This window comes from Procambarus clarkii, chromosome 53 (genome assembly GCF_040958095.1).
Source record: "Procambarus clarkii isolate CNS0578487 chromosome 53, FALCON_Pclarkii_2.0, whole genome shotgun sequence".
Lineage (NCBI taxonomy): Eukaryota > Metazoa > Arthropoda > Malacostraca > Decapoda > Cambaridae > Procambarus > Procambarus clarkii.
This window is the reverse complement of record NC_091202.1, coordinates 34,733,130-34,749,260: the sequence shown is the minus strand read 5'-3', so window position 1 is coordinate 34,749,260 and position 16,131 is coordinate 34,733,130. Positions and strand designations below refer to the sequence as shown.

At 44.2% G+C, this 16,131-nt stretch overlaps 1 protein-coding gene across 2 annotated transcripts in view; it reads left to right on the top strand.

The window, feature by feature from the left end:
- Nucleotides 1–10,178, top strand: part of LOC123749953 (annexin-B12) — a 34,932-nt gene extending 24,754 nt beyond the window's left edge. For both annotated transcript variants that reach the window (XM_069304870.1, XM_069304871.1), the window contains one exon: nt 9,343–10,178. In XM_069304870.1, coding sequence (XP_069160971.1) covers nt 9,343–9,396 — 54 coding nt within the window. In that variant the 3' untranslated portion in view covers nt 9,397–10,178. The remainder of the gene's footprint in view (nt 1–9,342) is intronic.
- The last annotated feature ends 5,953 nt before the right edge of the window (nt 10,179–16,131 follow it).

Below are 16,131 nucleotides of genomic sequence, written 5' to 3'. Positions count from 1 at the left end.
ATAGTCGTGGGTTGGTTGGTGTTGTCGTCGTTGATCCTTCTCTACGGACAACCCAACCCACAACTCGGTAGAGTGCTTACACTTCACTAGGAGATCACACTAGGCGCTTCTGGCTCTTGGAGAGGGGCTCCACGTCACACATTTAGGGGATGCGGCTCCAACACTTAGCCTCGTTGTCACGTGCACACACCCACTCGAGCCGCTGTGACTCCCCACTCTCTCCTTAGGTGATATGATCTCCTCGATCCCCCTTTGACTTATTAATATTACCTCCTACCCTGTCCACAGCAGTGGTTCTTGGTTCTTTCTCTCTCTCTCTCCTTCTTTACTACCTCCTGGGAAGCCTCACTAGGACAAGGGCAAACACCAGCAAATTGTGACACATTTACTGGACAAAGCACATACACGATATATACACACATATAATAATAATGAATCCTATACTCTATAATATCACAATCAGGTTGCACTCCAACACCATCAGAACTCTATTATCAGCTTATCAAGTGGTATCCTATCTCCTGGTTCACCACCTGATACTATTAACCTCCTCAAGTTGATCAAGCCTACATACACTGTTGCACTATCAGCAAGATAATGTACATATAGAAAACCAGCATTTGAATGCAATAACATATATCAGTACAAATGTTCATTGATACACAACAATGATTAATCGATCAATATCAGTCCTAGAACGCATACGTCTGTAGGTAATCCAGCCTACGACTGTAACTCTAAACTTCAGTGTAAAACACTCCTTGACATCAGAATACCAACAATCACTCACCTCTCACTGCGTCTTGCACGCTACTGACAACCAAACACTATCAACTCCCTATAAGTAATCCACCAGAACTTCCCCTTCCACCTCTGGAAGTTCACTACCCTGATATCTTCAGGTTCTTCCGGGCTTCACTACCAGGATCCTCTGCAGCTCCTCCAGGCTGCTATCATGAAGTTTCCTTGAGCAACTACGGTGCTTCACCCTTCTGCTGGGGTCCTCCACAGCTCTCTTGGCTGCTACACCATGAAGTTTCCCCGAGCAACTATGGTGCTTCTCCACCTCTACAGAAGCACGTGACACTCCTCTTCACTGCTTCTCCTCACAACTCGAGGTCCTCTGCTTCACTACCTTTGGAGTCTCATCAATTACCTCATCTAGGCTGGCTTCGAAGTTCTCAGCAACTTCTTCCCCAAAAGACAAACCTGCAACCCATCGACACTCCAATAAAATTGTTTCCCCTTTGACACATAAACAAAAATAATCACACAATATGTTTGCCTCCAACCTCTATCTGTTCTCTACATACAGTGAGAGTGGACTCCCCCGTTTTGGGTGGGTCCATACTCCACCTCGCCTGGCGGCGGTCCTCACTCACTGGGAGGGTCTTCCTCCGTCCGGAGCCGGGCTCCCTCAGTCGTCCGTCAGAGCTCAGAGAGGACGGACGTCGCTCCGTGTTCCTCCCTCTTCACTCTCCTATTTCAGGCCTTCTGCCTTATTAAAACATGTCTAACTTATAAATAAACATCGCTACTGTCGCTGGGCACACGACCAACTACAAGCAATCACTATGAACTGGTGTATATCGTGCTTACCACAGGTTAACTGGTCGAGGACGCTTTCCCTCTGACGGCGTCTGGTCAGGGCGCTCCACACAGCCCACGAAAATGCCTCTGAGTAGCTTATTAAACTCTGCTCGTCGACCAGGACTTGATACCACAACGTTCCCAGCTCGGTTCCACAGCTGGCACGTCTACACACTTCTCTTCTCTTCGAGATATATCACTAGGGGTTCCCTTCTGGCGGGAGCTCAAATGGAGCGCGGCTTCCCCCTGCGATGTCTGGCACTCAAGTGAGGTCAAGGTCCTCCGGAAGCGAGGCTCACGCCTCCAGCAAAATGTCCACATCTCCTAGCCAGTCATTTATCTATTTCCTTACTCACTGCCCCATAATCTCAAATTGTTTTACATATCCAACCAGCCATTTTACATATGGGTTATCACCTCAATATTTGCTAGACCTTCTAGTTAGGTCAGGCTTGACGAATAACTCTCAAGGAGGGAGACTCGTTTCTCCTGTAGGCCGAGATCATAACACTCCCCTCCCCTTATTTTTGAGAGTTATTCCAGTGGCAAGGCTCGGGATAATACATCCGCCACCACACTGTCTCGTTCTTCAACCGATTGGTTCGAACGGTTGATCTGCTTACGTACTCCCTTAAGAGTCTACAATTAGTTCGTTGCTCCTTGCAACATCCGGCTCACAACTCTCCAGAAACATGGTCTTCTCACAAACGATTTGACTTCTCTGGCACCTCTTGGCTAGGCTGTCCTCCTTGGACGCCTGCATTCCATCGGTCCACTCTACTTACTGTCTCCACCCTCCGTTTCCTCGTCTTCTCTTCACGTCCAGAGTCAGACATCTACTGTCTGTACCTCCTCTGTCGTCTTCACACTTCCATCTACTGCCATTATACTTTCGTCTCCTGTCATCATACTTCACTCCCTCGTCTTCACCGACGATTCTCCCTTTCGTCTCCTCATTTATCCGAGACCTCATCCTGTTCGACTCCCACCGAGTCCTCGGCTTTCTTCTACTCCTCCATGCTTGTATCCTCATCCTCTTCTCACACTTCTCACCTCTGTACCACTCCATTTCTTCTCCTTCAACTCTTCTTCGTTCCCTAAAAGTTTCTTCGGGCACTATACTACATCCAACAGCACTCGACCATACATGTCGCTTTACCTCTCCCAAAGTGCTCGTAAGCATCTCTCCACACATACTGTCTCTTCTCCTTTCATTTTCTCGGTTATTACTCTTCTTCACTATCTTTTCTTCACGTTTTCTGTGGAACATGTCAACTCCTGACATCTCAAACAACTTAACTCTACTATCCAGATGCCTCTGTGCTCGTGGACAACGTGACGCTCTACTCCCGTCCTCAGTATGTCCACATCTTTCCTCATTCATACTCAGCACAGTTGCATTCACCTTCCGACTCTTAGTTTCAGCAGTCTGGGCTCTACTCAGGTCCGCTCTCTTCACATGATTCTTCTTCGGCTGGGCCATCTTCACTTTTGACCTCACCGAGACTTCATTCTCCTGGGCTGGACCTTCATCAAACAGCCACGCTATATCTACATCGATATCTTCTACCGGTTTAATCGACACTGTATCATCTTCTCCAGCGTCTTCCTTGTCGGCCACCTCTGCCTTCATCACTACCGAGACAGGGTACTCAATGGCTTGGCGGTCTCCTGACGCATCTCCTCGGATGTCAGTCAGGTTCACACTCTCAGGTGTCCCACCCATGCCGTTGCCTTCTGGGCTCTCCTCTGGCACAGTCTCCGCTATGACTCTTGGCAACACCTTTGTCCCGCACAAGTCATTTCCCAGGATCACTTGGACTCCTGGAACAGGTATGTCGGGGCACACTCCCAACATCACCTCTGCCGACACATATTCCGACCTTAGCTGGACAGTACATACGGGCATGTCACTCTCAGACAATAACCCATATACTTTCATCTTCCCACTGCCAGCTAACCGTCGATCATTCCCAATCAGGCTTCTCGCAATCAAGCTCTGATTAGCTCCGGTATCTCTTAAGATACCAACTTCTACCTCAGGTTGGCCTCCTACACTGATCCAACCTTTGCTCATGAACGGCCTATACCTCTCGTTCACTAAGTTTGATCTCTGTGGTTTGTCTCGGAACACATTAGTATATTTACCTCGGGGGTCACACATGGCCAGGGTCACAACTCTCTTGCCCTGCCTACAATCTCGCATCACGTGACCCAATCCGTTACAATTGTAACATCTCATCTGGGAAAAATCTCTTCTATATGTACCAAAGCGGCTCTGACTTTGTCCACTCGCATGAGAGTTCCTCGAGCCAGGCACACTATTTGTACTCTGTGGGGCTTTACTGGACTCTTGATTCCCTGGATCACGAATAGTTTCTCGTTTGGCTCCTCCATCTTCACTTTCAGATGAAGTGCGCGACCTACTCTTCTGAGTTTTAGGGTACTTACTTTTATCTGCCCATTTATCAAAATTTTTCTCACCCCAGACTCTTCTGGGTCTCTCATAATTTCTTCCTCCCCAGACTCCATTGGATCTGCAATTGCTGCGTCTCGCCTCGCTTCTCACTCTGTTCTCCCTCAAGCTCTTGTATGCTTCAGTAATCATATCCGCCCTATCTGCGGCATCTTTCACCTCCATTATCCCTGCTTCTTGGATCTTGAACTTTGTTTCGGGATGCATAATCTCCAAGAACTTCTCCATGACCATCAGTTGCTTCAGGTCAGCGTAAGATCCAACTCCAGCAGCCTCAATCCACTTCTGGAATCGTCTTTCCAGATCTCTTGCTGTCTCAGCAAACGTACACGCTCCAACTTTGATCATCTCTCTGAAGCGCTTCCTATAAGCTTCTGGGGTTAACTGAAACGAGCGCAATATGCTGCTCTTTACTGTGGCGTAATCCTGGCACTCTTCCAGCGACAATTGGGTGTATGCCTCCCTGGCTGCACCGGTCAATCTTAACTGGACCAGCTGGGCCCATTCCTCCTGTGGCCACTCCTTGATACTGGCTACTTTTTCAAAATGCTCGAAGAAGCTCTCTGCCTCTTCCGGAACAAACAAGGGAATGTCCTTCTCCCTAACCCTAACATCTGGTGGGTGTGATACCTGGGTGGTGCTCTCTGGCAACCCATGTTCAATCCTTTGCTCAGCCAAGGTTCTATTCGCTTCTATCTGCATTTGTTTTGTTCTCTCTTTTTCTTTTTTCGACCTCTAGTCTTGCTTTCTCTTTTTCTTTCTCTTGTTCCAACTCCAGTTCTCTTACTCTGGTTTTCTCTTTTTCTATTTCCAGTCTGGTTTTCTCTTTTTCCTTCTTGGCTTCATTTTTCATCTGGAGTTCCAATTTCATCTTTTCCAGCTGGAATTGTCTCTCCTTGTCCTCTCGTTGTTGCTGCATCTGGAGCTCTAACTGGAATCTCTCCAAGCTCCTATTTCGGCTACTCCTGCTACTGCGGCTACTCTTGCTGCTCATACTCGATCCCTGGGATCTCACGTCATCCTGCCCATCATCCTCCTTTCCACTTTCAGCTCCTTTTTGGGCTCCTTGCTCTGCCGCTTCATTTTTGGCTCTTAACTGCCTCAGGATCTCATCCTTCATCCCAGCTACTTTAGATGCTTTCAACCTAATGCCACATTTTTCTGCTATTTGTTTCAATTGATCCCTCGTGCAACCTTCCAAGTCCTCAGGCTTGCCTGACTCCACAAACGCTTGCACCTTATCCATCTTTGTCCTGTGAGTCTTCCCAAGAGAGAGAATATACACCTGCGGTCACACAGTTTACTTCAGCAAGGGTGTACAAATCCACTCTTAAGACAGGGTGTGGGTGTGTCAGTTCACTATCCCGGACACAGGCCCCCAATTTTATTATAGTCTGTGGGTTGGTTGGTGTTGTCGTCGTTGATCCTTCTCTATGGACAACCCAACCCACAACTCGGTAGAGTGTTTATACTAGGAGATCACCCTTGGCGCTTCTGGCTCTTGGAGAGGGGCTCAACTTCACACGTTTAGGGGATGCGGCTCCAACACTTAGCCTCGTTGTCACGTGCACACACCCACTCGAGCCGCTGTGACTCCCCACTCTCTCCTTATGAGATATGATCTCCTCAATCCCCTATGACTTACTAGTATTACCTCCTACCCTGTCCACAGCAGTGGTTCTTGGTTCTTTCTCTCTTTCTCTCTCCTTCTTTACTACCTCCTGGGAAGCCTCACTAGGACAAGGGCAAACACCAGCAAATTGTGATACATTTACTGGACAAAGCACATACACAATACATACACACATATCATAATAATGAATCCTATACTCTATAATATTACAATCAGGTTGCACTCCAACACCATCAGAACTCTATCATCAGCTTATCAAGTGGTATCCTATCTCCTGGTTCACCACCTGATACTATCAACCTCCTCAAGTTGATCAAGTCTACATACACTGTTGCACCATCAGCAAGAGAATATATATATGTATCTATAAATGTGTACCAAGAAAATCAGCATTTGAATGCAATAACATATCAGTATAAATGGTCATTGATACACAACAATGATCAATCGATCACTCTATCAGTCCTAGAACGCATACGTCTGTAGGTAATCCAGCCTACGACTGTAACTCTAAACTTCAGTGTAAAACACTCCTTGACATCAGAATACCAACAATCACTCACCTCTCACTGCGTCTTGCACGTTACTGACAACCAAACACTATCAACTCCCTACAAGTAATCCACCAGAACTTCCCTTCCACCTCTGGAAGTTCACTACCCTAATATCCTTAGGTTCTTCCGGGCTTCACTACCAGGATCCTCTGCAGCTCCTCCAGGCTGCTATCATGAAGTTTTCTTGAGCAACTAAGGTGCTTCACCCTTCTGCTAGGTTCCTCCACAGCTCTCTTGGCTGCTACACCATGAAGTTTCCTCGAGCAACTATGGTGCTTCTCCACCTCTACAGAAGCACGTGACACTCCTCTTCACTGCTTCTCCTCACAGCTCGAGGTCCTCTGCTTCACTACCTTGGAGTCTCATCAATTACTTCATCTATGCTGGCTTCGAAGTTCTCAGCAACTTCTTCCCCAAAGACAAACCTGCAACCCATCGACACTCCAATAAAAATGTTCCCCATTAACACATGAACAAAAATAATCACACAATATGTTTGCCTCCAACCTCTATCTGTCCTCTATATACAGTGAGAGTGGACTCCCCCGTTTTGGGCGGGTCCATACTCCACCTCGCCTGGCGGCGGTCCTCACTCGCTGGGAGGGTCTTCCTCCGTCAGGAGCCAGGCTCCCTCAGTCGCCCGCCAGCGCTCAGAGGGGATGGACGTCGCTCAGTGTTCCTCCCTCTCCACTCTCTTATTTCAGGCCTTCTGCCTTATTAAAACATGTCTAACTTATAAATAAACATCGCTACTGTCGCTGGGCACACGACCAACTACAAGCAATCACTATGAACTGGCGTATATCGTGCTTACCACAGATCGTCTGGTCGAGGGCGCTTCTTCCTCTGACAGGCTTGGTCAGGGCGCTCCACGGCCCACAATAATGCCTCCGGGCGGCTTAATATTCACTAATTATTGCCCACGACTTGAGACCACACGTCCCCAGCTCGATTCCACAGCTGGTACGTCTGCACACTTCTCTTCTCTTCGAGATATATCACTGGGGGTTCCCTTCTGACGGGAGCTCAACGGAGCGCGGCTTTTCCCCTGCGATGTCTGGCCTCAAGTGAGGTCAAAGCCCCTCCAGAAGCGAGCCTCACGCCTCCAGCAAAATGTCCACATCTCCTAGCCAGTCATTTATCTGTTTTCTTCTTCATTGCCCATAATCTCAAATTGTTATACATATCCAAGCAACTATTTTACATATGCGTTATCACCTCAATATTTGCTAGACCTTCTAATCAGGTCAGGCTTGACGAATAACTCTCAAGGAGGGAGACTCGTTTCTCCTGCAGGCTGAGATCATAACAGTAGTTACTACATTAGTGCCTGTAGTTACTACAAGAGTGCCTGTAGTTACTACACGAGTGCCTGTAGTTACTGCACGAGTGCCTGTAGTTACTACACGAGTGCCTGTAGTTATTACACGAGTGTGTAGTTACTACATTAGTGCCTGTAGTTACTACATGAGTGCCTGTAGTTACTGCACGAGTGCCTGTAGTTACTACATGAGTGCCTGTAGTTACTGCACGAGTGCCTGTAGTTACTGCACGAGTGTGTAGTTACTACACGAGTGCCTGTAGTTACTACACGAGTGCCTGTAGTTACTGCACGAGTGCCTGTAGTTACTACACGAGTGCCTGTAGTTACTGCACGAGTGTCTGTAGTTACTACACGAGTGCCTGTAGTTACTACACGAGTGTCTGTAGTTACTACTCGAGTGCCTGTAGTTACTGCACGAGTGTCTGTAGTTACTACACGAGTGCCTGTAGTTACTGCACGAGTGCCTGTAGTTACTACACGAGTGTCTGTAGTTACTACTCGAGTGCCTGTAGTTACTGCACGAGTGCCTGTAGTTACTACACGAGTGCCTGTAGTTACTGCACGAGTGCCTATAGTTACTACACGAGTGCCTGTAGTTACTACACGAGTGCCTGTAGTTACTGCACGAGTGCCTGTAGTTACTACACGAGTGCCTGTAGTTACTGCACGAGTGCCTGTAGTTACTGCACGAGTGCCTGTAGTTACTACACGAGTGCCTGTAGTTACTACATGAGTGCCTGTAGTTACTACCCGAGTGCCTATAGTTATTACACGAGTGTGTAGTTACTACATGAGTGCCTAGTGTTACTACGTGAGTGCCTGTAGTTACTACATGAGTGCCTGTAGTTACTACTCGAGTGCCTGTAATTGCTACTCGAGTGCCTGTAGTTACGGGTTAATGAACGTACAAAAGTTTCTTTGACTATCACTAAAAACAACAATTGCGTACAAATATTTTGTGTAGATGGTCGGCCACCACCAAACCTAACATTTCCTAGGCCTAGCATCGTACACATATGTAATAAATGTGGCCTAGGAGAGGGTAGGTTAGGTTTATAGTTGCTCTCACGTTATGTTATGCCTATGGCTCTCCAATGTTATAAATCGTGAACCTTTTTATGGGTATAATTTTCTATATTTTGTACATTCCATCGAAGGTAACTTTAGGAATATATTTGATAGAAGATGTATTGCAAAATTTACAGTGGGTTCGTAAGTGTGGTTAATCGTACTGGTATTCCCTTCACCCTCCTCTAACCTGTCCTCCTAATAAAACGTCGCATTTTTACGTATACTTTACCTAAGCTCAAAAATCGTCGTACTAGAATATGGTAGCGGCTAGCGAAATTGACATACTGTCCCGTTTTCTGTTTTGGGTCCTCTAGTAGGTTAGGATAAGGGTACTGTAGGCATATAATGGGTTCAGGGACCCATCCTATGGACGGTGGTGGAAGGAGGAGTTAGTGACGCAATTTGTGCCTCACTAACTCCTGAATCTCTAGTGTGCGACAATTTTACGACTGTCTAGTTCCTGAATCTCTAGTGTGCGATAATTTTACGACTGTCTGGTTCCTGAATCTCTAGTGTGCGACAATTTTACGACTGTCTGGTTCCTGAATCTCTAGTGTGCGATAATTTTACGACTGTCTGGTTCCTGAATCTCTAGTGTGCGACAATTTCTTGACGTTGGGGAAACCTTAGGAGGACCGGCTGATATGAGCACAAATTAGATGTTAACCGCCTGCGATCCGTTTCTTTTCTACAGGGTGATATTTCTGGCGACTACAAGACGGTTATGGTGGCCATCATTAGGGAGTAGAAGTGGCGGAGGCACACCTCCAGACATTCCCCGAGACTTGGAGTAGTACCATGGAGGTGAATAATGACTCGTAGTGATCTAATCTGACGCCTGCAAATATCCGGAGACGTCAAGAAGGAACATTTTTATTTATTTTAGATCAGCTGTATTATCAGTTCAAATTATTAGGTCACGATAAAGTGTTTTGTTGCAAATCTTATTTGGTATTGTATAAGCATTAATTTGTCGCTGTGTGGTTATTGATACCACCTGGTGAGAAGCTACGGATTAACAAGTTCCCGATTTAATTTTGACTATTTATGATCGAGCTGTAATATATTGTCTGGTCACAAGGGTTTTGTTCCTAAGGACCGTTAATCAAGGATGGAGGCGTCCCATATTTAGAGGCAGTGTGGTAATCTTTTGTTCTTGTGGAGGTGGAATGTATGTATGTAAAGTATGCTTCAAAGTCATACATTACTTCGCCTCACATTCTAATGAATTTGATATCTTTACTTTAAGTGTTTTGTCATAACATCACACAAGAGTTTTAGTTAAAATTATTTAAGGAGCAGCTAGAAATGCTGAATTTTTATGTCCTCTGTTATAAATTTCTAAGTTTTCAGGTTGTAGTGAATTTAGATTTATGTAGAATTAAAACTTTTTGATGATTACCAAGCATTTTTTTGTTCCATTAATCTATGTGCTTCCATCAGTCGCTTTATGTAAGCTGCCCAAATGTAGTGATTTATAAACCATTGTCATATGAAACATATCAATAAATTTATATAAAGCACTGAAAATTTTATTAATTCAGTTGTGTTAAGTTAAAGGTAGCCAAGTTTAGAACAGGACATTTTGGAATTGTCCATTAACAGTGCAGAGTGATTCCACCCTTTCTATAATTAATTACTATTTCTGTTGATTCACTCCTTATTGTTTTACCTTACACCGCATCATATGCTATCAGTAGATGATTTTAAAATTATATCTAATTTACTTCTTTCCATAATTTGGCTACTGACATTCGTCATATGCTATTTACTACACAAGCATTAAATAATTATTAACAAAATCTGATCAAAACGTATATATAACAAGTGATTGTTATTGATATTTCCTCCCTTTATGAACTAGGCACCATCCAGCACTATACCTGACACACACAACATCAGTATGTGGAGAGTATGTCACACTAACACGGCTCACACACCACATAGCCGGTCATGTACAACATCAGTATGTCACACTAACACGGCTCACACACCACAGTCGGTCATGTACAACATCAGTATGTGGAGAGTATGTCACACTAACACGGCTCAACACTACACACTACCCACAAGTATAACAAAGGCAGTGACGACGCCTCGGTCCTTCATGGACCATTATCCTGTGAAACCTCGTCATATCTGTGGTTGTCTACAACATCACCAGGTGTTGGGTGCAATAATATCACTTGCACTCGTATCTGTTAATCGTCATCAACATCAGCAGATGTTGGGGGCAATAATATGACTCTTGGACTCATCTGCTGGTTGTCTACAACATCGACAGGTGTTTGGTGCAGTAATATCACTCCGGGACTCATCTGTGGGTGGTTGTCTACAACATTAACAGGTGTTGGGTGAAATAATATCATTCTTGTACTCATATCTGGTTGTTTACAACATCAGCAGGTGTTGGGTATACTAATATCACTCTTGGACTCATATCTGTGGTTGTCTACAACATCAGCAGGTGTTTGATACACTAATATCACTCTTGGACTCATCTGTGGGTTGTCTACAACATTAGCAGGTGTTGGGTGCAATAATATCACTCTTGGAATCATATCTGTGGGTTGTTATAACATCAGAAGGTGTTGGGTATACTAATATGACTTGGACTTATGATGGAAAGGAAACCTTCCCTTAATGTCCGAATTATTGGTTGTGTCCAAAGACAAACCTCTCCTCGTACTCAATATACACCATCTCACACGCTCACAATACTCGTCCAAATAAGGATGGTTTGCAGATATAGCAGCCAATCCTCCTGTTTTGATAGTACTTATAGTAACAATGAGGCCCATAGTACATACACTGAAGTACAACCAAACTAGAAAGAAATTGATACTATTAAATTTAGACAAACCGGAAAACGATTTTTACTTATGTTGTAATGACAAACTATTAACCTAACCTAACCGTCCTAGGTCTAATACACGCTACCTGAGGCCTAATATAGTACATATGTGTGCTATACTAGGCCTAGAATTTTTTTTTTAGTTTTATTTTTGAACTTCATTATTTTCGGACTTTATAAATGTTAATAGTACAAAATTCTACAATCTAATTGCTTAGTACATCAATATTTGTACTATGGTGTACATAGTTACAAAAAGTACTATCTAAACAGGAGGATCCCCTTCGCTGTCAAGCCCGTTGATGCCAAGATTCTCTTTCGGTTCGTATTACCAATGTTTCTCCTCGTATTCTTCTGTCCTTGTCCCCGTGGAGGGTCCCTCTTCCCTAATTTTGTACTTCCCTGACCTGCATCACTAAAGCTTTTACCTCCTACAGTTCTGAAACGCCTTTCCCTTGAGCACTTTTCTTCACACTCCCACTCCGTTTCCGTCTTCACCGATGGGTCTATGTCTGCTGACGGTGTGGGCTACTCTGTTGTTTTCCTGACCACACTTATATGTGTCGCCTTCCTCCAGAGGCTAGCATCTTCACAGCAGAACTTTATGCTATTCTCTATGCTCTTCGTCTCCTGCTTTCTCGTTGTCAATCCTCCTTTGTGGTGGTAGTTAACTCTCGTAGTGCCATCATGGCTTTGGGGTCCTTTAATCCGATCCACCCGGTGGTCATCGAGATTCAACATTGGCTGTTTCTTATCTCCAGTAAATTTAAGTCGGTAGAGTTTTGCTGGGTTCCCAGCCATGTTGGTGTCTCTTTAAATGAGCGTGCGGATACTGCCGCTAAGGAAGCTATCCATACTTTTCCCATCTCCCGTTAAGGTATTCCTTATTCCGACTTTTACCCAGTTATTCATTCCTCCATCTTTGCCCGTTGGCAGGGTTGTTGGTCTTCTGTTACTGGTAACAAACTGCGTACTCTTAAGGGTAGTGTGTCCCTGTGGCCTTCCTCCTACCACCATAACCGGCGGTGGGAAACAGCTCTGGCAAGGTTGCATATTGGCCATACTCGCTTAACTCATGGTCACTTAATAGAGCGCCGCCCTGCTCCGTATTGTCCAAATTGCATTGTCCCTCTTACAGTCGTGCATATCCTTGTTGAATGTCCTGACTTCCAGAACGAGCGTGTGTCTTGCTTTCCGACCGTCCCTCGCTGTCACTTGTCCCTCGATTGAATTCTTGATGAGTCGGATACTGTTGATATCGTTCGCCTTATGTGTTTCTGTTCTCGTATTGGCATCCTTGGTGATATTTAGCGCCCTCTGATTATGCCGCACATTTGATGGTGGTACATAGCCTTCCCGGTTTGGTGCCTTCTTTTGATAATTACTTACTGAACAGGAAGATGGGTTGATCACACTGATGCTGAGTTTGTTGTAAGTTGTAAGGTAATGCTAGAGCTGATGCTGGAGTTTGTTGAGAGCTGATACTAGAGTCTGTTGTAAGCTGATGCAAGCTGATACTAGAGTTTGTTATTAGCTGATACAAGAGCCAGGTGTAAGCTATTACTAGAGTTTGTTGTAGGCTGATACTAGAGTTTGTTATTAGCTGATACAAGAGTTTGTTCTAAACTGATAATAAAATTTGTTGTGAGCTGATGCTGGAGTTTGTTATAAGCCGATGCAAGAGTTTGTTGTAAGCTGACACTAGAGTTTGTTGTAAGCTTATACTAAAGTTTGTTGTAAGCTGATAATAGAGCTTCTTGTAAGCTGATAATACAGTTTGTTTTGAGCTGATACTGGAGTTTGTTGTAAGCTTCTGCAAGAGTTAGCTGTAAGCTGATACTAGAGTGTTGAGCTGATGCTGGAATTTGCTTTAAGCTGATACTAGAGTGTTGAGCTGATGCTGGAATTTGCTTTAAGCTGATACTAGAGTTTGTTGTAAGCTGATACTGGAGTTTGTTGTAAGCTGATACTAGAGTTTGTTGTAAGCTGATACTAGAGTTTGTTGTAAGCTGATACTGGAGTTTGTTGTAAGCTGATACTAGAGTTTGTTGTAAGCTGATACTGGAGTTTGTTGTAAGCTGATACTAGAGTTTGTTGTAAGCTGATACTAGAGTTTGTTGTAAGCTGATACTAGAGTTTGTTGTAAGCTGATGCTGGAGTTTGTTGTAAGCTGATACTGGAGTTTGTTGTAAGCTGATACTGGAGTTTGTTGTAAGCTGATACTGGAGTTTGTTGTAAGCTGATACTGGAGTTTGTTGTAAGCTGATACTGGAGTTTGTTGTAAGCTGATGCTGGAGTTTGTTGTAAGCTGATACTGGAGTTTGTTGTAAGCTGATACTGGAGTTTGTTGTAAGCTGATACTGGAGTTTGTTGTAAGCTGATACTGGAGTTTGTTGTAAGCTGATACTGGAGTTTGTTGTAAGCTGATACTAGAGTTTGTTGTAAGCTGATACTGGAGTTTGTTGTAAGCTGATGCTGGAATTTGCTTTAAGCTGATACTAGAGTTTGTTGTAAGCTGATACTGGAGTTTGTTGTAAGCTGATGCTGGAGTTGTTTGTAAGCTGATACTGGAGTTTGTTGTAAGCTGATGCTGGAGTTGTTTGTAAGCTGATACTGGAGTTTGTTGTAAGCTGATACTGGAGTTTGTTGTAAGCTGATACTGGAGTTTGTTGTAAGCTGATACTGGAGTTTGTTGTAAGCTGATATTAGAGTTTGTTGTAAGCTGATACTGGAGTTTGTTGTAAGCTGATACTGGAGTTTGTTGTAAGCTGATACTAGAGTTTGTTGTGATTAAATGCCGGTTACGGATATCGAGAAAGGCTCGTTGACTTCATGCTTCATAAGGAAGATGAATGCAACGTGTCATTTACTGAGTTTGAGTTACTCTCGGCCCTAAACAAAGGTAAAGTTATATCCCCCGGTGAGGATGGGATCACTTATGACATACTGCGTTTGCTTCCTCTAGTACCAGAAAATCCCCTTCTTGAGCTGTATAATATGAGCTATATTACTAGGGAACTTCCTATCTCTTGGACCAACAGTATAATCAATCAAATTCTCAAGCCCAATCAAGAGAATGCCTCCCGCTCAATTTTCCTTACTAGCTGCACTTGCAAAACATTCGAGAGAATGGTCCTAAACCGTCTCTTCCATTGAATGCTATCCCCCAGATATATGGCTTCATGCATGGAAGGAGTGTGCTGTATACTTTAAATCTGGCATCATTATTCATAAATATATCTATATGTGATAAGGGGTAGGCATCCAGCCCCATTAATCGGTTTATTGTTTGTGAATAATTTACAACCATTCTTTTCTTGTGATTTTCTCCTTTAGTTACTAATACCTGTGCTCACCATGGAGAATTACTGGGCCTAATTATCTCTTCACGCAGCATCCGTGCTGTCTCAGATTCAATAAACATCTTGTCAGCCTCAGAATGCCGTCTGGATTTTACAGCAATCGGCTTGCAGTATGGTGTTAAATTACTGAAGAGCGATGAAGCAGGTAATCCACCTATTCTAAGGTGAGCGTTTTTCTCCTCCAAAAGTCATTTCGAGCACGGAATGATTTCGCAAAAATTTATGGCCCAAAATCACATCGACACAGAAATCGGGTAACACTTTGATATTCACATCATGGTAAGTTTCTCCTTGCAGTTCTAAAGTCTACAGAACACTGACGAGTAACCCGCTCTGCTCGGAAATATTCTTATGAATAAAGTTATCAGTGCACTGACTGGAATCCCATTGACTTTAGAGCTAAGAACTGATTTACCGAGGCATGAGGGTGAAGTCCCAGCTAAAGTAGCAAACATAGAATCTGAATGTTGGGTGTTTGAAGCACCGTTACACTGTTTCAAAGATCGATAGACCTTAGCATAATGACTCTTTTTCTTGCAATTCATACACAGAGCCTCCCTAGCTGGACATCGACAGCGAGGATGCCGAATGTAACCACAAAAGAAGCACTTGAAACCACTATTGTAGCTGCGGAAAATGTTTCAACTTATTTTTCTACAATTCCTTGTCCTCTTGAGTCCTCCAGGTCTAATGAGTGTGTCACGGCAGCGTTTGTAGCTCCTGGCTGAACATAAGAGGCAGAAAGTCTTTGTGCCGTTTCTAGAACTTAAGCCTGGTCAAAGGCTGACTGTAAGTCTAAAATTTTATTTTCAAGTAAGCGCTGCCTTATTGTGGCAGAACCTAGCCCATTAATGAAAGCATCTCTCACACAGTTATCACAAGCTTCTGCTGCAGTCACGGCTTTGAACTGACAATCTTTAGCTAATAATTTCAATGCCCGACGAAACTGGTCAATCGACTCACCGGGTCGTTGGCGTCGATTTGCAAGCACATACCTTGCGAATACTTCATTCTTGGACTTTACAAATAGTTCCGTTAGGGATTTCTCAGCCGCATCATACGTAGTGCAGTCAGCCATGTTGTCGAACACACGTGGAGCAACGTAGTTTATCAGGAGATAAAGCTTGTCAACGGTGAGAGTTGTTTGTTGTACTGTTAAAGAGAAGTTTTTGAATGTTTTGAGTCGGTGACGCCATTCTTGAGCGGCGTTGGTGGAGTTTGGGTCAGTAGCAAACCGCTCAGGCCATAGGAACCGCTCCATGTTCAC